Source organism: Electrona antarctica, assembly GCF_951216825.1.
Source record: "Electrona antarctica genome assembly, chromosome: 9".
In the NCBI taxonomy this organism is placed as follows: Eukaryota; Metazoa; Chordata; class Actinopteri; order Myctophiformes; family Myctophidae; genus Electrona; species Electrona antarctica.
In genome coordinates this window covers 5,767,680-5,791,006 of record NC_136790.1, presented here as the reverse complement: position 1 = coordinate 5,791,006, position 23,327 = coordinate 5,767,680, and the positions used below count along the sequence as shown (strand labels likewise).

The 23,327-nt window shown below is 43.4% G+C and overlaps 1 protein-coding gene across 1 annotated transcript in view; it reads left to right on the top strand.

Moving 5' to 3' along the window:
* tafa3a (TAFA chemokine like family member 3a) overlaps positions 1–10,635 on the top strand; it is a 155,702-nt gene extending 145,067 nt beyond the window's left edge. Inside the window, exons 4-5 of the mRNA XM_079509235.1 lie at positions 690–814; positions 10,113–10,635. Coding sequence (XP_079365361.1) covers positions 690–814; positions 10,113–10,124 — 137 coding nt within the window. The 3' untranslated portion in view covers positions 10,125–10,635. The remainder of the gene's footprint in view (positions 1–689; positions 815–10,112) is intronic.
* Positions 10,636–23,327: the final 12,692 nt, after the last annotated feature.

The following is a 23,327-nucleotide window of genomic DNA, read 5'->3' as shown; positions in this document are numbered from 1 at the left end:
TCTCTTTTTTTTAGGGGCGCTATAGCCCCTCCTATGTCCAGCTTTGAGGGTCCATGTAAACACAAACATTGAAGACAAATTAAAAGTGTGTAAACACAAACATTGAAGACAAAAGTGAGGACGCAAATTCTGATTGGCCGGAATGACATTTTGTTATGATTTGATTGGTTGAGCACGGAATGTGATGTATGATGGTGTATGATGATAACGCCAGGGCTCCACCGGACGCGTTGCGTCTCCGTCGCGTCGCGTCAAAAAACGCACCGGTTCAATTTTAATGCACGCGTCGCGTCTCCGTCAACGCGGGCAGTGGAGCCACCCTTCATTGATTAAAAAGGGAACATTCCCTGACGGTGACGGAGACGCGACGCTGACGCGCCCGGTGGAGCCCGGCCGTAAGAGCGCCCCTCACTTCACCAGGGCGTAGGAAAGCTTCAAAGCTGGGCATAGGAGGGGATAATGCCCCTGCTATGCCCAGCTTCGAGTGTTTGTGTAAACGCAAACATTGTGTAAACATGAACATTGAAGACAAAAGTGTGTAAACACAAACATTGAAGACAAAAGTGAGGACGCAAATTGCGATTGGCCGGCGTGATTGAGTGGGAGATGTGCCATTGGTTGAGAATGCGATGATGTATGATGACATGTGATGATAAGAGCGCCCCTCACTTTTTTATTTGTCACCACAGCATCCATAGTGGCGCAGAAGTGGTGGTGCCAGATGCATCCCTGCATGGATGGAGAAGAGTGTAAAGTGTTGCCAGATCTTAAAGGATGGAGCTGCAGTACGGGAAACAAAGTAAAGACAACCAAGGTGCGTGATATAAGCCAGTGGTTCTCAAACTCTTTCATGTCAAGGACCCCTAAATCGACATTTATCACCCTGCGGACCCCCATATGAAATAATATGCCAGGGACCCCCATAAGAGAAGATTTTTATTACGGTTCTAGCAGTGATTCTCAACCATTTTCATTTCAAGGACCCCCAGTTGGACATGCATTGGGCTACGGACCCCCCATTTAATGGCATGTCTATCTCTGGGACAACAATTTATATCATAAAATCAATGTTAATTTAACTCTGAGAGTGTACAAATGGAATTTCAAATGGCTGAAATGTATATAGTGGTTAATCTATAGTAACTAGTAACTAAAGTTTTCAAATAATTGTAGTGGAGTAAAAGTATTGGAAATTGGAAATACTCAAGTAAAGTACAAATACCTCAAAATTGTCAGTACAGTACTTAAGTAAATGTACTTGGTTACTGGTACTTTCCACCACTGCTCATTATACACACAGTAGAGAGTGTCTTTAAATGTTGTTGTTTTTGTGGCTTTCGCCTTTATTTTATATTTTTTATGGAGGGACAGACAGTAGGCTGACAGGAAATGGGGCGAGAGATGGGGCGTGACATGCAGTAAAGGCCGTCGGGATCGGGAGTCGAACCTGCGGCACACTGCCAGACTGGGTTACCAGCCAAGGTGCCTGGACCGCTGAGCCACGGCCCAGGCCTAGAGAGTGTCTTTGACACTGCGTTGGGAGTGCACTGTCGAGAATGGACGCTCTCTCTCCGCTCCGTATGCTGTTTTGGATTAAAGTACACACCGAGGGGCGTGTACTGCGTTAGGAAAAGAGAAGGGAAGCCGCACACTCATATGCTCCAAAGGATAAATGTATTGACGACATTTCGAGCCAAGGCTCTTCATCTGGTCAAAACTCAAGATGTCAGTGATCCACCCACTTAAATAGGCACCCACGGGTCACTTAAATAGACACCCACGGGTCACGTTACTAGTGTGGGTGGAACCAACACAACATGGTCATTAGATCAATTAATGAAATATCATTAAATATAGTGTTACACATTTCTCTCTCCGCTCCGTATGCTGCTTTGGATTAAAGTAAACACTGAGTGGCGTGTACTGCGTTAGCACATCAAACGCAACCAGAAGGCAGAATGTTCAGCCGCGTGATTACTCATGAATATATATATATATATATATATATAACAGCTGTGTTGTTTCAAATAAAGCAAAGTCCTAAGGTGGAGGAAGCATGTGTCGGAACAGAACAGCAGTCATAACGTGTCATAACAGAAGAAATAGAAATGACAACATGGAAAATGACATCGATTTTGTTTACGTAGGATTTTATTCTCTAGCAATACGACGTATTGAATATGTTCTTCAGGAGAAAAAAATATGAATACATGGAGAGTGAGGTACCATGAACATAATAGCAGCATCTCGTAGACAGTGCTAGCATAATGGAACCCGAACCAACACTCTGGTTCTATCTGCCCCACTTTGTTTTGGGCGGTAGGATGAGAGAGCTTGCCTTTGGGTTAGGGTTCTAGCTTCGGAAAATACATTTGAGTGGTCTCGGGTGCTACCTCAAAAGTGCCGATGAGAAAACAAAGCAAAGAGGCATTAAGCAAAGGGCCATAGGAAGAAAGGCAAAGAAAGAGAACAACAAACAAACATGCCGCCAGGAAGCTGAGCGTCACCAATTGGTACTACTGTAGCGGCTCTAAAACGGGGAGGAAGAATCCATCCTGTCGTGCTTCCCAGAGATTAATCGAGGTTATCCACTCCTGCAGGTTTCAGGGTTGGGTAGACCTGTGGCCGCTGGAAGGTAGGGTAGGGGCGGAAGCGTGGGTGGTGGGTATAAGGAGGGGGGGGGGGGCCCGGAGGTGACACAGTGGGCCCTGAGCCATCCATCACGGCTTCGTGTTTGACTCACCAAACGCCTGTACTTGAGCTGCCTCCTCCATTATCCCATTCAGGCCTGACGTCGAAATAAAAAAAATGTTCGCTCTGAAAGAATATATATTCAAAGATTTGTGCCGCATTTTTACGATTTTTCAAAAATAGCAGATCTACAAGTTCATAGCGCGCCACTCGGTGGCGCGCTATGAGCTTGTAGATCTGCTATTTTTCAATAGCTAAAGTATAACATAAGGGGTTCCCGCCCAAAATGGGTTTAAAGCTATAATATGACACACATGCGTCCTCAGGTCTAAATGGGTTATTCATGGCTACGGGAGGCCTGGACGAAGGCAGAGCTTTTTATTTTAGCCGGGTTAATAATTCATGCACCCTCTCTCACACGGCCCCCAGGAAGAGGAAAGAGAGGGAGAACGCGGGCAGGGGGTGCCAGGTGGCTAGTACTGTAGAACCCGTCAGAAGAACCTCTGCTCCTTCTTCTTCTTACTTATTTATTTTATTCAAGTCTCCGCGGGGGTTCCCGCCATGATCGCTGCACTGCCGGCCTCCCGCTGAGAGGCTAGAAAGAGAGGGTCAGTGTTGCATGCCAGAAGGGCTCTGTGTCGTGCCTTCATCATTAACATCGACCTGAGGAACACGTTGCAGCAGTGAGGATGACTGGGAGGGTCAAGAGCTTGCATCCACCTGGCCTTCAGTGGCATTAGTATCATTTTGTTTTTAACACGACACAGAGTCTAATACAGCGGGGCTTCCCTGTTCAACTGAAAAGGCTAAATTAATTGTCAGTCATCTGGCTAATTCTGGCTTACATCCCGCTACTGTAGTAGCGAATACTGCACTGGAATAATTACTTTCCTTCATCCTTTTAAATTGGCCCACAAATGATATGCATAATATGTTGCAACAATGCATACCCATCACCTAACAGTATGATGCACTAACATGCTCATTGCTGAGTTGTGATTGGCCCAGCAGTGTGAGCTGAGCTGTGTGGCAGCATGAGCTCTGATTGATCTTTTTTTTAGTGACAACAGGGGTACAAAGATATAGAGATAGATACAGACAAACACTGTTCTAGATGTCTGGCCCCTTCGGAGCCACGCTGTACACACTGTATGGTGTAGAGAAATATTTATCAAAATGTACAGTGCCAGCAAAAATGAAACCATTCATTTCAAAATAATACCTGGTAGCGTTAGTCTTTGTGTTGTGAAACCATACAGTCTTTATTGAGGCTTTGTTTTCAAATAACTGATGTCGAATATTGGGAAAGGAACCTTCAGTTCCATACCATACCTGTTCAATAAATCCTTTCCAATATTTAGCCATGACACGGTTGACGAAGAATGATGGTGATTGTCTCACCTCCTGATAAAGTCACATCAATAAATCTCACTCTGAAACCCCCACAGCCTCCTCTCTGACAACTTCAACCCTACCCGCTTCTCCCCGCTGCCTCTGTCAAAGAGCAGCCAAAGTTTTATAGTAATAGTGTTGGTAATATCTGGAATTATAACCCAAACAGTTCACACCTTGCACCACGGCATCAATGGAAGGTACAAAGTAAAACCACCTAGGGATGCATGATATAATCGCTAGCATAATCAGAATCTGCCATAAGAATGCCATATCGGTATCGGATCGGTCTCAAAATAATCTGGTTTTCACCAGCAAAATAATTATGAAAAATGAACAAAATCATCAATGAGTTCAATACAAATCAAAAGTGTCTACTAATACCTCTGGTCAAGAACAAAAGCCAAATCAAATATGATGTAAAATCTACTTCTAAACTTTTCATTTTTCTACATTTAATTTGTGTACTCATCTCATTCAGTAGTCATTCAGCTTGGAAACTTGGAAAGGTACAGTACAGGTTATTTATTGATTGATTGAATACTTTATTAACAGGCTCTGGGCCTACCCCCTAGGGTCTAGGCTTGTTTCCATTGTGATCCTCTGTATAATATCGGAATCTTTCAAAATGTCACGGTGTGAGTCAGGTTTAGTGTAGGACCCAAATGCAGGATGAGAGGCAGAGGCAGGGAAAGTCAGGTTCAGTGGTTTATTGCAAAACAAAACAGGAGGAGCAGGCAAAATCAAAATCCAGGTACAGGCAAGGTCAAAGACGGTAGAGGCATCAGAACACTAGGCAGTAGGCACACAGGAATACAGGGAAAACTATAGGCCTACTGGGAAAACTAGGGGATGAAACATACAAGGAAACTGGTTACAAATACTCACAGGCAACATATAAACAACGAACCAGCAAGGAACTGAAAAAACAGGGGAATATAAATAGACAAGGACTAACTGGACAAGGTGAAATACAACTGACAAATCAACACAGGGATTGGCTGGGAGACTAACAAGACACAGATGGAGAAAACTAGACTAATCACAAAATAGACAAGGCAGGTACAAAACTACAGGGGCAGACAGGAAGGCACAACACAATACTACAAAAATAAAAAGGTACACAAGTGTAAAGTAAAACTCTTAACTAAAAACCCAGGAACATAAGAAAACACAGCAGAGAGACAGAACAGGTCACGGATCATGACACAAAATCGGTATCGGCAGACATGACCCTGTAAATAATCGGAGATCGGATGTCATAATCGTGCACCCTTATCCTCCACCGTCTACTAACTACCCAGCCAGCACGCCAACGTGGGTCCCATGTGGTTTAGAGGTGGGCTACCAATGTGGGAGCCAGGTGGGATAACCATATGGGACCCATATAGAAATGTCAGCGGGCACCAGATGGTTCTCACCTGGGTTGCCCATGTGGGTTTTAAGTGGGTGACACTATAGTTGAATATTGTTAATTGATAGCTGTCCGATGTGGATTTGTATTTTGACACACCTGCTGTATTCTGATAGACCATTATGCAAATAGTTCCGGAGTTCAAGGTATAGTACATGGCATAAGCTGTACCTTTCTGGTTCTGACAAAACTGGCTCTTGAACAAACATCTGCCACAAAAAGATATTTTTAAATTTTGTTCCAACACCAAGACTATGTACAGTAGCTCAAACAAGGACATAACCAAGCAGCATATGGCATGTCTACAGATTCTCCTGTTTCACCTGTGTAAATAAAATACCTTCAGACAAAAAAAGGAAACGCTTATGAGGAAAGATCTTAATACTTAAAGGGCTAAAAGATAACGGCTGATGTCCCTATCAATAATGGTGGTCGATAAGTGCCCTGAAAGCGGTGCTAAATCATTCTATCGGCCATTCATTTGTGTCTTATATGGTCCATTAAGACATGGCCTGAGGCTGGAATTGACCCTGCAATTTTTAGGGCATGCGTGACAATTCACCTCGTCCTCGATAACTCAATAACTTTGTTGGACCTGTCAGAAAGCATCAGACAGGACGCATGCAGCCAGGACAGTGAATGTACAGAGACTATACCTTCTTAACCACCTAAACCAATATGCTTTTTTATCAAGTAAAATAAACAGTGAAAATAGCCAAGCTGCGCATTGTGAGCTTATACACACACACACACACACACACACACACACACACACACACACACACACACACACACACACACACACACACACACACACACACACACACACACACACACACACACACACACACACACACACACAGATCATGGATTAATCATTATTGCAACAACAGCAGCAAATAAAACAAAACAAACACATTATGTAATGAGTGTTATATGGCATATTTATAGCATTAAACTCTCATGATGGTCACATTAGTAGAACAAAATGACTTTCAACCAGCTGTCTAAACAACATGTTAAATACCATGCTTAACATTAGTGGTCAAACAAAAATATATAAAGGGACACAGACAGACAGATGGGGTATTCTGACAAGTTGGTACAATGGCCATAACTGATCTGCTGAACGCATCTGTTCTGATTATATAAAAGTTTTTTTTTTTTTTTAAATAAATATTTGTACATTGAAAAACTGTGTACATGGTGACTATAACTATAATCTACCTGATCTTGAGGCCTACAAAATCGGGAAAAAATAAAAATAAAAATAAACGTTTTTTTTTTCTTCTTATCAACTAGTCAACTAGTACCAACAAGGTCGACTAGTGGATTTACTAGTCGACTAGTAAACTAGTCGACTAGTTGCTTAATGCCCTAATACACACACACACACACACACACACACACACACACACACACACACACACACACACACACACACACACACACACACACACACACACACACACACACACACTGGATTAATCATTATTGCAACAACAGCAGCAAATAAAACAAAACAAACACATTATGTAATGAGTGTTATATGGCATATTTATAGCATTAAACTCTCATGATGGTCACATTAGTAGAACAAACTACTATTAGTAGAACAAAGTACTTTCAACCAGCTGTCTAAACAACATGTTAAATACCATGCTTAACATTAGTGGTCAAACAAAAATATATAAAGGGACACAGGAAGACAGATACAGAGATCTTCTTATAGTATCCATAAAAGGGACACAGACAGACAGATGGGGTATTCTGACAGGTTGCTACAATGGCCATAACTGATCTGCTGAACGCATCTGTTCTGATTATATAAAAGGTTAAAAAAAGAGATAGAAAACATAACCAAGCTTAGATCATATTGCATCTACTGTATAATGAATACAGCAAATATTCATGATAACAACAATCAGCTCACCAATTTAACATGCAAAGTATTCAGTGCTACAATCTCCATATGTGTGTTGATTGCACCCTCACGGTTTCAGTTGTTTCTGATGTGCTATATTGCCAGCAGAAACATGCAGGAGGAAGACACAGCTTAGCTTAACAAGTTGTTTTCTGCTAATGCGGCGACAGAACCACTTGGCATGTATGCTCTTATTTATGGCAACGCCTATAGTCTGCTAGCTGCTACCAGCGTTGTGGGACCACAAGTAGTTTCTATATTGTCGCTCTCTCCACCCCCTGCTTCCCCACCCAAGGATTGTCACATTGAAGTGAAGATTAAATTGTGCCTCCCTGAACAGTGAGCACCGCATACTCTGTTGCCGCGCCAGACAACAGAGAAAACACTGCAATATTAGAATTGTTCCCTCAGAAATCTGGACAGGGTGGAGTCAGTCCAACAGGGTGGAGTCAGTCCAACAGGGTGGAGTCAGTCCAACAGGGTGGAGTCAGTCCAACATTTGAGACGTCTGAGCTCCAGCCAACTGCTAATTGATGCCTGTATTTCAAACAGGACCTCCTGTGCGTGCGTGCGTGCGTGTATGTGCGTGCGTGCGGCCGTGCGCGTGTGCATGCGCGCGTTGGCCTGGTGTGAGCGAACTCCTCTGACAATACAGCATAAATCAGAGGGCATGCCAGAAAGTTCCTTATGTTCCACTTTTAAAGGGCAAGATAGCAAACAAAGGACACATTTCACCCACTGCGGGGTATTTATAGGACGATGCTAAATGTAAAGGGTAGCTCATACTGTGTCTTGTGACAATCTGTTAGATTAATATTCATGAATACATACGCCTAAAAATACTTATGGCAGCAGAATGCCGTACTGAATAATAATGTTCGCCAGGTGATGAACAGCACTGCATGCTCCAAATCAAATGTTTATCATAGAATACAGTCTGACAAACGTCATTCAAGAGAATGTCCTTTGTATTATTTGATATTAATCCATTTGTAAAGGTATGAATATCTCATTTTAGATGCAAAAGTCAATAGAGATTTGTAAAAGAAAATCAACGTAGGCAACACACAATACAAAGTGTAAAGTGTTTTGGCTTAACCATAATGTCGCTATTTCACTAAGGAAATTACCCCATGAAATGTAACAATCACACTCGCGTGAAGTGAGCGGCGCTCTTCATTGTACGTCACAGCACTGGCATCACATTCCGTGTTCTGCCAGTCAGCTGAGCTCATTCCGTGCTCATACGGACAGACACACATACACACAAAGCTGTGCATGGGAGTGGCTAGCACTGGGAATATACGAAATGGTGCATTTATATAGCGCCTTTATCCAAGGCGCTTTACAGAGATTGGGCATTACATTCACCCATTCATACACCGATGGCAGCGGAAACCATGCAAGGCACCAACTAGCACATCGGGAGAAATTAGGGGTTCAGTGTCTTGCTCAAGGACACTTCGACAGTAACTCTGGGGGAGCCCGGGTTTGAACATGGCAACCTTACGGTTACCATCCAGACACTCTACCCCTGAGCCACCGCCGCCCCGTATACGAGTGCATGGCTGCTTGGGAATTGGAAAGGTTCCAGGTTCGATCCTGGGCTTCCACTGTGTTACTGTTAAAGTGTCCTTGAGCAAGACACTGACTGCTCCCGATGAGCAGGTTGGTGCCTTGTCTGGTTTACTCCACCGTGTGTGTGCAATGGATGGGTGAATGTAATGCACATTGTAAGGCGCTTTGAATAATGGTGCTATGTAAATGCACCATTTATACTGCTGTCATGTTACACGTACAGTATCGGATTTGGTGACTATGTTGGAGCAGGTGCAAAACGACACATGACAGGAGCGCATGAAACCCTAGCCTGAATTTGTAGTTTGTAAAAAACTACAGCAGATTAAAAACATGGCAGGCTAGTTAAGGAACCAAGCCTCCAGAGCGGCTGGTCAATGTTGAAGCTGCCCCACCCTACTGGCCAAACCTGGAACTACAGGCGTTCATAGGTTCAAGGTTCAAGGTTCCATTTTATTATGTCCCAAAAGGGCAAAAGGTTTTACAGCAGTTCATAAGGCTTGAAACACATATACATACATTACATACATACATACATTAATCAAACCAAACTTATTGCTGCTGGTCGCTAGCGTGCGCTGCGCCCGGTTCATGGAGATATTTCGTGACATACGATGCAAAATGATACTCCCTGAGTCCCAACGCGAGCCAACAGAGGTACTTCCGGCAGACTTCCACTGAGCAACGTCCATTGAAATGAATAGCATGGGGGCGGGGCTGTCCACTCTCTAGTTTATAACTCTATGTAAGGAATGCAGGTGCAGGTAATAAAATTAATAATTGGGGTGTTAGATTTATGTGTGCCCAGAGCCATCGGAGTGCAACTGGTCAATGCTTGCACATTCACACACCTAAAACTATGACCGCTATTATTCATCTTATTAGCTGCAGCTGTGTTACAACCAGGTTACAACACAGTTGTACTATAAAGGTTATGCAGCTTGCCATGTTTTACCCTGCTGTAGTTTTTAACCAGAACTGGGGAGGTGCCTTGTGTTAATGTGTGGTTATGTGGTTACATATAGTGTTGGATCGTGGGGCCATAGGTGAAATTATTTGTTTCAGTTGCGTAACCCAGATTTAACCATTTTTATTTGCTCCCCTCTTTTTCAGGTTACCCGATAGTGCTCTAAGACGACCAGATTTGGTGCCAGGCAAACCCACAACAACCGACACCACCAGGACTTGTGGATATGATGTGGTTTTGACAAAATGGTGGAAACTAGGGACCAATAGGGACAAAAAGCACTGACGTTCCACCAAGCAAATGGAGAACGATGATCACCGGACAACCACACAAGACTACACATCTTCCATAATGGACTACTGGTCTTTAGACCTCAACAGTAGCCTATACTGTACTGTACTGTACTGCCCGCCAAATCTTCTCTTTTTTGTGCCATAGTTTTCTGCCTATGGACACAGAGGCGTAATGCCTGGCTGAACTTGATATATTGACTGACTGTGGATAACACAATCATGACAAAAGAAAGAAAGAAAGAAAGAAAGAAAAAAAAACCCACCTTAAAACAAACATCATGTGACGTAATTTGTGTTATTCTCTGGCCACAGTGAGCCATGGGACTCCTGATACATATCTACCCAACATTGAGGACCTAGTGAGATCATGAGCATTTTCTTTTCCCGCCTTATGAAGCAGATGTCTCTTCTTTTTGAACATTTTTTTTCTTCTTCTATATTTATTTATTTTTTTGGATGAGGGAGGGGGGGGGGGGGGGGGGGGGGGGGGGGTTCTTGAAACAAACAAGTGTTTGGCTCTCGTAATGTTAGAGCGCCAAGTCTTCTTTTCAAAGACTTGATGCATCAAAAGGAGATTGCCACAACAGTGGAAGAAAGTGTTTCACTTTGACAAGGCACCATCGGGGCAAAAAAAAAAGAAGAACACAGTTTAAGGTGATGTAAGGCTGTGCTCCGCCAAACTGTTTTCGTGACATCTGTTGTTTTCAAAGCCTTGTGACAAAACATTGATTACAAATGTCAGTATTATTATCTCAATAAATCTATCTAAATGGATACCACTGAATCACAATGTTTGTATCGATGTTGTAGGTACTGAAGGTAGTTGCAGTATAGGTAATACGACATGAGATCATTTAGGTTGTGTTTATGATGGACTGTAAAGAAAGTTGAAAGAATTCTGTGTTTCATTGAGCACAATTCACAGTAAGCTACCTGGAATCTGGATCTGCACACTAACTGATCATTAGTTTCTTTCTTCCAAAGAAACACCTCTAAGCCTGTTTGATTCATTAAAAAAAAACGAAATATTGTCATTATCTAAACTGGCATTTATTGCGTCGTTAAATGAAAGTGCCCGTCTTAAGATTTTTTTCCTGTATGAGTGATTTTCTGTTAGTCGCTGCCTAAGAGAAATCCCAAAGCACTGTTAGTGCATGTCGTTAAAAGCTTACAGAAAAATAAACCGACGCTGCGGTTCAGTGTGCGTCGTGTCGCATCGAGTAGGGGGTGTGTGGCATGAGACAGAGACCCTATAGCATGGTGGAGCGGGATTAGTTGATCCCGGTGGCCATACATTTGTGCTGCCTGCCTCTCTAATCTGTGTGGGCCATGGGCGAGTGGCACATACCTCCATTTCGACATGGGTATGTATACAGTACTGTGGCCATTATCGTTTCCGATATTCTTATCAGCATGCGGCTCCATTCCTCTTCCCTGTCGAAACCGAACGCAGGTTATAGGCAGGCAGCTCTGTGGAGGAGCACAGATAGAGGAGGGCACAGGTGGAGATCTGCTTATATTTCACTTGCTTATGGCATTCTCACCGTAGGCACAGGAGACTGTGTGTGGCCTTACCTCGGCAAGGATGAACAGGAATATTTCTGAAATTGAAATTTCATGTACAGTATATGGCTGTCACAAATCAGCATACCATCCGACCTGCAATGAAAGAAGTCCATGCGGGTAAACCTCCCAAAATAAATTGTTTGCATTTAATTGCGACCTCCAGTACACTCATCCACACAGCCAGACACAAAGACTTTAATATACGGTAATCAAGATGATTTCTAGACCCCAAAACATGTCGATGATGCATTGTAGGGAAAGTACATTTTCCCCTGTAATTGAAATGCTATGTTCACCATGGAATGCTCCATAATTTAATATCCATAATTAATTAAGCAAAACAAAATAAATGTGTTACCCAAAGATCAGACCCAAGGGACCAATGCTGTAGGGGAGGCAGAGGTAGAAGGGCCCCTACAGTTAGGGAGCCAGTTTGCCCCTTGTTTGGTTAGAAATCATTAAATTACAGTAATGACTAATTTCTCATTGCTGTGCACAAGCCGCCAGAGACCACCGCGGATTTAACCCATTCAGGCCTGACGTCGAAATTTAAAAAAAAAAGTTTTCTAAATCATGACAATTTTCGGAAAGATTAGAGGCACATTTTAACGATTTTTCAAAAATAGCAGACCTACAAGTTCATAGCGCGCCACTCGGTGGCGCGCTATGAACTTGTAGATCTGCTATTTTTCAATAGCTAAATTATAACAATGTTTAAAACACCAAAAGGGGTTCCCGCCCCAAAATGGGTTAATGGTTAATGTGGTTAAACGCTAACGTGACATGGATGCGTTCCAGGTCTCAATGGATTAATAAAGAGCCAGCGATGAATTACAAACACGGAACGGTGGAGGAAATCGGCAACACGATTATACAGAGTAATTCAAAAGTGCATTAATAAAACAATAGAGAAACATTCCTAAATCATTTGAGATAAAGGCTATTTGCATAATTCATTAAGATTAATCAGAGTAGCAATCTACCACAGTGCTCAGAGGGAAAGGGAAAGAGTGTACGGATCCAGTCCCTCTTGGAGAAGCCCTTTCAATCTACAAACTATGAACCCACCTACCCTTGGATCAGATAATTAACCTGCATGCCCCCTATTGGCCCTGCAGTGTTGAACTTGAAGCACAATTGTTGCAATTCACCTTTGCGCGTGCTAATGTTCTATTAATATTGAAATGTCTTTTCATACCACAGGGTCCTCTGGGGTGTTTTTTCTGCTTTGGGCACACAAAAGACCTCAACAAGTCAAAAGTTGAATGGCAATGACTGTGGTGTGTTTTGAAAACCACTGTGTGGCTCTAAAAGCTCACTGTTTGACATTTCTATATGTGACGGAGGGATAGCCTCAATGCTTCATTCTCTGCGGGAATATATGTTAGCTACAGGGGGGGGGGGAAGGACCCCGCTGGGGATGTGTAGGGCACTGGTCACGCATCATGTAGATATGATACGTCACCTGTTGTGATGTTGCCCCACCTGGAGTCACACTGTGAAAAGCTTCTCTATAAAGCTTCTCAGTAATGTTCTCTATATCTCCGCAGAGTTGTGTGATTTTACACAGCTTTGTGAACTATACAAGCTATATGGCTTTCACAGAGATGAAGCTTGAATTGAGTGACCATGCATATTAAAAAAGAGAATTGGTTCTCGATTTTTTTTTATATATAAATAAGCTGTTAACAGCCCCATTCCAAAAATAAATTGCCATAGTAAATACAAAATAATAAACTCAACTAAGAATAAAGCATATATTTAGATGTGGATCAACACTAGGGTGTGCTCTATAGGAGGAAACGTACGTTCTCCATTACACAAACACCATCTGGTGGGTCTACCAGAGCAGCGCCTTAACAGGATGAGTTAGTTTGAAAGGCTGTCAGCTCACCACACAAAATTAGATTTTCTCACTTGGTAATGAAAGCTGACAGAGTGTAATGAAAAACCACTGGATCTCGAAAACACCCAAGATGAACTGTAAAACTCTTGCAGGAAAAAGTTCCCCCGCCTGTTTATCTAATTGTGTTGTGCTCTCCATTTTCAATATCTGCTGTATTTCCCATGCCCCAAATTGGATGCTCTCTAATTCACTCTGGGTCGTAGTTTGATGTTATTTCTGACGGCGGTTTGTGTTATTTCCGTCAACCCTAAGCAGTTTATTTCAAAGTGAGTTCTGCCTCTCTATCATGTGTGCACCACTGTGACCTGAGGCATAATGGGATTATCCTGCTCAGAGCAAGACACAAGACGCATGGCATTTTAATATCAATGTATCCCTGGCTGTACCTGACATCTCCCTCCGTCCCTCTGGTTCATCCTGCCTGGCTCAGATGAGAGGTGATGATTAGCCTACAGTATCACAACACAGGCCAAGAATTGCTACAGCATGTCAGTCACACATTCTGCCTGGATATGGCTCCCCTTCAAAGCTACTCCAACTGTGTGTTTCCAAACGCAGTTGCTATGGTCTCTGGGATGAAATGGGGGAGATACTGTCGGTGCTGCAGTTATTGCACCGAAAGGCCAGAAGGTCAAACCCCTTGCAACACCAAATGCGTGTCCATCCACAGATTCCACACACAGCCATGTATCCTGTGTCACTGATTGAACTGAGTGATTGCCTTGTATCGACAAGCAAGCGACGTCTCACTGAAAAGGGATTTTCCCGACCCCAACATGGATTTTTAGCTGCAGTGAAAAGAATGCGAATGCATAAGCTCAACCAACAAGCCCAGAGCCGTGCAATATGCTATATTGGTGTCCAAGTGTGCTCTTGTCAGGCATGCATTAGTGCAGGCCAGTGCATCTGCTCTAGTCTCTCATCAGAGGCAGGCTCTGCTCCCACACTGCATTATCTCAATGCCCTGGGGTCAACAGAAAGGCCTGTTGTAATTTGAAAAGGAAATTATTACTTTTTGCCATACTTACTCAGACAGACGGAAGGAGATGAAAAAAGAATCTGAGGGGGAGAGAGTGCGTGCGTGTGTGTGTGTGTGTGTGTGTGTGTGTGTGTGTGTGTGTGTGTGTGTGTGTGTGTGTGTGTGTGTGTGTGTGTGTGTGTGTGTGTGTGTGTGTGTGTGTGTGTGTGTGTGCTCGGTTTGAGGGGTGGTAGAATGGTTGATCAAAGGTGGGGAAAAGGTATTTCTCTTTTTTAACAGGTTAATAGGAGTGAGGTGTGGAATGAGCTGATACTGTATCTATCGGAATGCACACACACACACACACACACACACACACACACACACACACACACACACACACACACACACACACACACACACACACACACACACACACACACACACACACACACACACACACACACACAATTATTGGATTTCCATTTTTTTTGTTTTTTTTGTCCTTGGCCTCATTTCTTGGTGCATGCATTTATTTATATATTTACCTATTTCCCAATCCCCCCCCCCCCCCCCCCCCCCCCCACACTGCTGTAAATAGCCTCTGGAAGGGGGAGCTGATGCACAAGTTACACAATGCCATGAGTTGTGTCAGGCCCCCATAAGGTGTGCGATGAGCTGAAGGACACGTTGATGATGATGATGATGATGATGATGCCAGTGAAATTAAAGTATCATTCTACATTTGCCCGCCAGAGGAGGTCAATGGAGCGTTGTGTTGTCGAATGGGAGCCCCACCGATGTTTTCTCGTGCGCAATTTCCTCGTGCCTGTTCGCAGCTGCAGATGGGCTGTTTGTGTGTTTTCCCGTCAATGTTGTCACCATGTCTCTCAAATTGATGATTATTAGATGGCATCGGGGGCAGGGGTGTGTGTGTGTGTGTGTGTGTGGGGTTGGGGGGGGGGGGGGGGGGTGTTGGGGGATTTGGGACAGATCAAGGAATCCAATTTGTGGTGGTGGTGTATGGAACCCATGTCGGTTGCACTCTGCTGAACATCAGGCATTATGTTGAAGATACTGCCTGGTATCATGCACCAATACCACTTTCTCCTTCCCCGTTATATAAGCGGGAGGAATCAGGGAATCCGTCTATCGCTTTCGATGCAATTTACAGTGATGGCACATGTCCAGATTTCAAACTGAATCGACTGCCCATGAGATTAAATTACCCCTACGTGGTTCATTTTTGAAAGGCTGAGATGAGTGATCCAACTCAGAAAACAGAAAACAGATAAGGTCCGACAAGGTTCAGACTTGTTCAGAAAATATTTAACCCTAACCCGCCAGGATTCACCTTGTACTGCAAGGATTTCCCCCCGTTCAACCCTTATTTTGAAAAGCCAAAACCCACGACCGGATGTTAAATGTTATACTGTGTGGTGTCTAGTCTCGCGTTAGGGCCAACCAAGGGGCCAGTGAGGCTATTCAACGTTGAAGCTCTCCTCCCTAGTGGTAGGAGGAGGGACTACAGGCGGACCCGTGGATTCATGACCGGGAAACCCCGTGCAGCTGGGCTTTAACATTGAGCGCTCGGTTGCACTTCCGCATTTGACCACCAAAATTTGGTGGTCAAATGCGGAAGTAGACGTTCTGAGACGGTACTTCCGGCAGTCTTCCGGGTGCTTCAAAACGCCACTGAGCAACTTCCACTGACATGAATAGCTGGGGGGAGCTTCGCGCCAGTTCAGTCTCTATCCTTTTATATACTCTATGGGGCCAACGGAAGAGCTGTGATGAGTAAACTATAAAGCGGAAGTGGAGCCTCCTCGCCACTTCCGTTTCGTCTTTACAGTCGCGCACATTTATCCTAATATAAATAGAAAACATCTAAGCATATATTATATAGCTTAATTGTTGCTTAGCAGAAAAGGAAATAAAAAAATAAGCTCTAAAGATATTTTAAAATATATTTTCGTGAACGGAAATGGCAGCTTCCGTTACTCAGCTCATGGGGTCCAGACTCTATATAGCATTCAGAGATTGTGGAATAGTTGTCTGGCTACGCGAGACTATGTGGTGTCGGACGCATACCCGGTCTCCCGTTCGGCGATGAGAAAGGATTACCGTGACCATTACAGCGTTGGCTATATGGGCCGTCGAATAAACCTGGTTTTGACCAGAAATGCCGTCTGGCACAAGGAATCGGAGGTTAAAGGTTAACGCCATCTCTGATCTATGCTTCACCAACGCTGGGAATAATGAATGTTCTGGCTCTTCTTCACAGTGCTGTCGGAACCATATAGTGGTGCAAAGGTGAAACTTAGTGATTAATACAAATTGAACTTATCATGATCATTATCTATTATCTTTAACCACAAGGTGTCAGTGTCTGTAGCAGGACCGGATTAACACCTCTGAGGGCCCCTGGGCACTGAAGCTCGAAGGGCCCCCTGCACATGCATGTGCGAACCTGTGTGCGTGCGCCAAGCGAGCGCACACAATTTTGTCAGTTTTTGGGCATTTTGGGGTTTTTTTATGCCATAATATTGGCCTACCCCGCCCAGAGTGACAGTCAGGCAGTAACAAACATATTAATTTTATTTGACTCACATAGTAAGCAAATTACTATTTAATTTTAGACGCCATTTATTTCATTCGGATTACTGGGGGAAATTTCTGTGGGGCTAAAAAATAAAAAAGGGGGGGTCCCCTGGTCCCTGGGCACGTGCCCAAAGTGCCCATATGGTAGACCCGATGTGGTGTCAGTAGTCAAATCCAGATAGAGTTCGATCACGTCAAGGACAAACATTTGTATACCTGTTTGATTGAATAAAGAAGCCTTGTTTGAATCATCAAACAGAACAGTAAATAGCTGGAGCTCTTCTCTCAGCCAAAGAGTGATTTAAGACCAGTGGCCCACTGAAGAACGGGGGATGGAGAGGAGGGGATGGGGGGGGGGGGGGGAGCTGGATGTGGCGGAGTCCTCCAACAGATGTTCCTGACTAATTATGTATTGTAGCACGGATCCCAGAACCCCTCAGTTCCGCTCTGCTCTTCCAGTGGGAGCGGGTCAGGTGTGTTTCATATCCTTACCTGGGGCGCTCCTGTCCGTCTGTGAAGGGAACCAGGGAGGTGCACGGGCGGCCACCAGCAAGACACCAGCACCGTACACACACCTTTAGATGTCATTTCCATGTGCAAACATCCCCCTGTCCTGATGTTTAAACCCAAGGGGGGAGGAGTTGTATAAAGTGCAAAAGTCAACAGATGTTTCGTTTGAGTGTGTTCTCCACAAAACCAACAGCCAGGGTGTATGGTGTGGCCATTATAAAGCTACAATCTGGGACTTATTTTAATGAATACAAATTTGAACCTTTATGGTAAATTATGCTAGTACAACATACAAGTATATCTTCTGTGGTTTATGGAGTGGTCTCCCTTCTCTTCCATTGAGTCATTTTGACCCTGATGTTGGGTATTGACAATGTCAATATACAGTTATTTGAAGCAGCCCCTGGGAGAATCTCCCTGCAGACTTCTTACATGTTCCTCCCCCATGCTTTCTCCCTCACAACATGTCAATCTCAATAAAGAAAAGGCAATATGAAGAATACTGCACTCTAATTTTTATTTATTTATTACATTTCCATTTCTAATGCAATCATTTCAAGACTGCAAAAAGCATGCAACTGAAAGGTATAATGCAATAGATGATATACCTTACAAGTTACTGTAATGCCATGTGAATCCATTTTCAGAAGGAATTTACTGCAGGATCTGAGACAAATTTCTGCTCCCAACGCCATTCACTGTGATGAGTACGTTGGCACATTCAAACTAATGAATAATTCACCAAAGGAGCATTTACAGGGAGAGCAAATTGAAACAGTGCTCATAATACTGTACTCCACGCAATCACCTTCTGAATATTTCAGCAGGGGTAGACCAGAGAAAAGCAAGTGTTTTTTTTAGCTACATAGCGTGACAGAATAGACCGCCGCCTGTCAGAAGTCTAAAAAACCCCTTGATTGGTCCAAACTTCCGTTTTCCATTCAGGCTAAAGTATAGAACAGGGCTGGGCAACTGGCGGCCCGGGGGCCACATGCGGCCCCCACCTTCACTTAATGCGGCCCGCATGTTAATATCAGAACACTGATATAGTATTGATTTCAGCTGTTACAATTCCAAACACCGCTTTAATTACTTCATGACTAGTATTAAAATGACTATAGTAGGCCTACTTAATGACTAGTATTAAAATGTGTCTTTTTGTGTCCAATGTATTTATTTTAACAGTTCATAAAGTTAACATAACTATAACTAAATGCATTTGAAATTCAATAAAAAGATTACTTTTTAGGATTCCAATTCAAAATAGCAAAAAAATATTCAGGTTTTCAATTCAAATATAGCACAAATAGCTGATCTACAAGCTCAAAACGCGTCGCATTGCGACGCGTTTTGAGCTTGTAGATCTGCTATTTTTGCTACGACAGTAATATGCACTGTGGCCCCTCTGGAGTGAGTGTGGAAATATAGTGGCCCTCGCCATCGTCACAGTTGCCCACCCCTGGTATAGAAGGTCAAGAGGTCTGCTGCTCCCTCCCTCCTGTATGTGAACAGGACCTTGGCACCTGAGACAACTCGAGTCAGAACAAGCAGAGCTGCAAAGGATTAAGATATGCTTAGCTGCCTTTCCCTGTCAATGTGGGCTGGGTGTCTGTAGTGCACAGATCACAGACACACGGAAGGTCATTGCCACTGGGAAATGAGGCAGTGGAAATATTGTCCTGACAAGATGTAGAGTGACTTCTGCAACCCGGGGCTTGAGTTTGAGATTAAACCGTGTTGGCTGGGAGAAGGGGTGAAGTCAGAGGAGGTATGAAAGTGTAGATTCAAAGTGTGCCACTGAAGTTTAAGTCTGATTGTTCTTATATGTAGTATGATTTTATTGGGAGGAAGTGCCCAAAACAAACTGCTGAACCTGGGTTCCTGGGTTTTCTAAAAGGAAATCATAAAGGTACTGACCTTTATGTTTGAGATAAATTATTATTAGGGGTAATATAAAGAAAGTGATTTGAACATCACGTCACAATGTGCAGAGGGGAAAAAGGAGGGGGCCAAGTATAGACCCCTGATGGACCCCGGTTAACAAAGTATTTATAGGTAATAAGTGGTTATAAGTGACAATAGAGATTACAATATGGAGCTATATCGGAGGCAATATCCAATGAACCAATAAAATAGCTGACAGTTTCATAGACCAATCACTCAGAGTGCGCTGGATGCTCCCTGCCTCCCTCTCTTTTGGAGCATGGAAATCCTAGATGAGGTTATGTGGAGGTGGGTAGTTGGCAATGTGCTCAAAGCATGATGAATATATAGCTCACTGGATGTGCCCAACATTCTTGCCATGTGAGAAAAAGGTTTTGAAAAGCAAAATGATAAAACAAGCAAAATTGGTAAAAGAGCTGCACCCAATCTGTTTTCCTCACAGGAAATCAGAAACAAGCTTTCTTGTAACTAGGGCAATGTTGTTGTTATTTTTTTTCCCCTTCATTTTGTTCATCCACCGTCCGCGACAAAACATTTTAGCAAGCAGGGGGTGGGCCTGAATAGTGGCGAGGAGGAGGAGATAGGCAAGGAGCGGCCTGATAAGACAATAAACGCTACATGAACCCCATTAACCCTCCTCCAAACACCCCCCTTTATTTGTCAGTAGGTGAAGGAGACTGAGAATGGAAGCTGACTTTGTAACATGCATGGCCAAAGTGACCTACAGTGTACGCACCCAGGGTCCTTAATTTACTTTCATTGACAAGCATTGGGGGGGGGGGGGTCCATTCTATTGCACCATGCCAATCATTTGTTCCTGTATCCAATAACTACGGAACAGTTTCAAACGCATTCCTGTCACAGCATTGAATCGCATATTCCCCCCCAGCTGTATGTCAGCTCACTGCTTTCGCTTCAAATAGTGCCACTTTGACGTCCATCAGAATGTTCCTTCATTGCATAATTCAGATTCTTTACCATTGCTACATGAAACTGAATCCCCCAGCGGAACGGTGTCCTGTGACAATCAACGTTATCCCGGGAGATCTCTTTTGTCAAACAATACAAAAGAAGTCCTTCCGGCTTCCGTAGAGTTGTTTTATATGAACTTAATCCAATGACTTTGATGCAGGCTGCCTTAAGATATAATGTGCGATCCAAGCTCCTTATCTCCTGTGACTGCACCCGGTTCTGCTGACGGCCTCTTGGGGACAACAGATGGGAAGAAGAGTGACGGTTCAAATATGCTGAGGACAAAAGATATGAAATGTAATTTTAGTCAAGCCAGTGGAGTATGGAATTAATGAATAATTTGGGAAACCTAAAAAATCCACAAGGCACACATTAACTACACAAAATACTTATATGGGGCTATGGGCACCCTGTAATGATCTGTTGTTATTGGTGCTCTGCTCAAACCAACATTCTGAGGCCTGCTGGAGCACCGTGGCTTATTTTTTGATTAAGCTTATTGCTCATTAAACCAGCCAGTTATGGAACCATCTTGCACTTCCCCCTGTTTACCTCTGTGTGATCTGTGTGATCCTCTGTGTGATCTGTGTGATCTGTTTACCTCTGTGTGATCTGTGTGATCCTCTGTGTGATCTGTGTGATCTGTTTACCTCTGTGTGATCTGGCCAATTAGGTGGTGTCTGAGTGCGTCCGGAATGGGCCACAGCAGCACCTTCCATTTGATTGGCTGATTCGGAGTTGTTAACCATATTTAATTTCCCATTAGACTCACAAAATATCTATCCATGTTCCCTCTCAGGTAACTCATTAACCCATTGATGCCTGGTGCAACCTATACGTTGTTCTACCCTTGATGCCGGCGCTCTCTCTGTGTCTCATCAGCTATTGTTATAATTTAGCTATTGAAAAATAGCAGATCTACAAGCTCATAGCGCGCCACCGAGTGGCGCGCTATGAACTTGTAGGTCTGCTATTTTTGAAAAAACATAACTATTTAAAAAAATAATGAATCAAAATGTGAAGGTTTTCAGAAACCTTAGGTCAGGCCCTAGAAGGCGTTCCCAGATTCAGCCTCAGGTATCAATGGGTTAATTAGCTGTGATACATATGAGATGGTTAGCATGTTGTGCCGTATAAGAAATACAGAGACGGGAGCAGATGGTTACATTAGGGACTGATGATATTCACACGCTCCTCTGTCAGTGTGTCTGTGTATGTGCGTATATGCATGAGTGTGCGCACTGTGCACATGCATGCATGCTTATGCGGGTCCTTGTGCGTGTGTGTATTTGTGTGCACATTTGCATGAAATTAAACACAGCCACGCATGTTCTGTACATTTACGTTTGTGAATATGTTGAAGGCAAAAACCAAAGTAATGGTGACATTTATGACAATCACATTGGGTATTTACCAGTGCTCCGTTGTCAAATATGAAATACTGGAAGGAAGCACCGGTGACTGAATGCAAAGATGAAATACTGAAAGATGCATCAGATCTGTCACGGTTCAATTGTGTTTAGACCAGAACAAAGGGAAGCAGATGATAGTACAGTACATTTATGGCCACCGTGTCAGAACTGGTGAGGCCTAGCAGAAGGGCTGCTTTGCCCCCCCGCTCGACAGGACTTCACTTTCATTACACTCCAAGTGAGTCTCAGCATGTTTGCCTTTGTTGTTGAGGCTGTTCTCTGCCGTTTTTCACCCCCTTAAAGGACCACTTCACCACTTTTCAACATCTCTTCATATAATTGGTCCTCACTAATGTTCATGATAAAACACCACCATTTTTTCCTACTCAGTCTGTGTCTCATAGGAGGGCTTTGGGCAGTTCGGACACCCGTCCACCAGTGACATCATCATTTGGCAGTTTTTTTTTAAAACAAGATTTGTTTTAAAATATATTTAGATTTTTATTATCGTGAGAATGATGGCTTCAACTTTTGCATTGCAACTTTTCAGGAAAAGAAAGCCTGCTGTTTCTATTAGCTTGGATTCACCATTGATGATGTCACTGGTGGACGGGTTTCTGAACTGCCCACAGCCTTCCTATGAGACACAGACTGAGTAGAAAAAAAATGATGGTAGTTTATCATGAGCATTAGTTAGGACCAATTATAGGAAGAGAAGTTGAAAAGTGGTGAAGTGGTCCTTTAACTGCTGTTTACAGGTGGACTTCCACCGACACAATTCACCCCCTTAACTGCTGTTTACAGGTGGACTTCCACCCCCTTAACTGCTGTTTACAGGTGGACTTCCACCCCCTTAACTGCTGTTTACAGGTGGACTTCCACCCCCTTAACTGCTGTTTACAGGTGGACTTCCACCCCCTTAACTGCTGTTTACAGGTGGACTTCCACCCCCTTAACTGCTGTTTACAGGTGGACTTCCACCGACACAATTCTCACCAAACCACAGTGAGGCATGTCGGTTCCCCAGCGTGTTGAATTTGGTCAAATATTGTCACTGGAAGGGATCGTAGTGTTTCAAGAAAAATATTGACTTGACCCTTGTGACTTTAATAAGATAATCTTGCTCAAACAATCAAAACCTATTTTCACTTAAATAGTATACAGTATTTAACTTTGGTAATATTGGTTGCAAGTTTTGC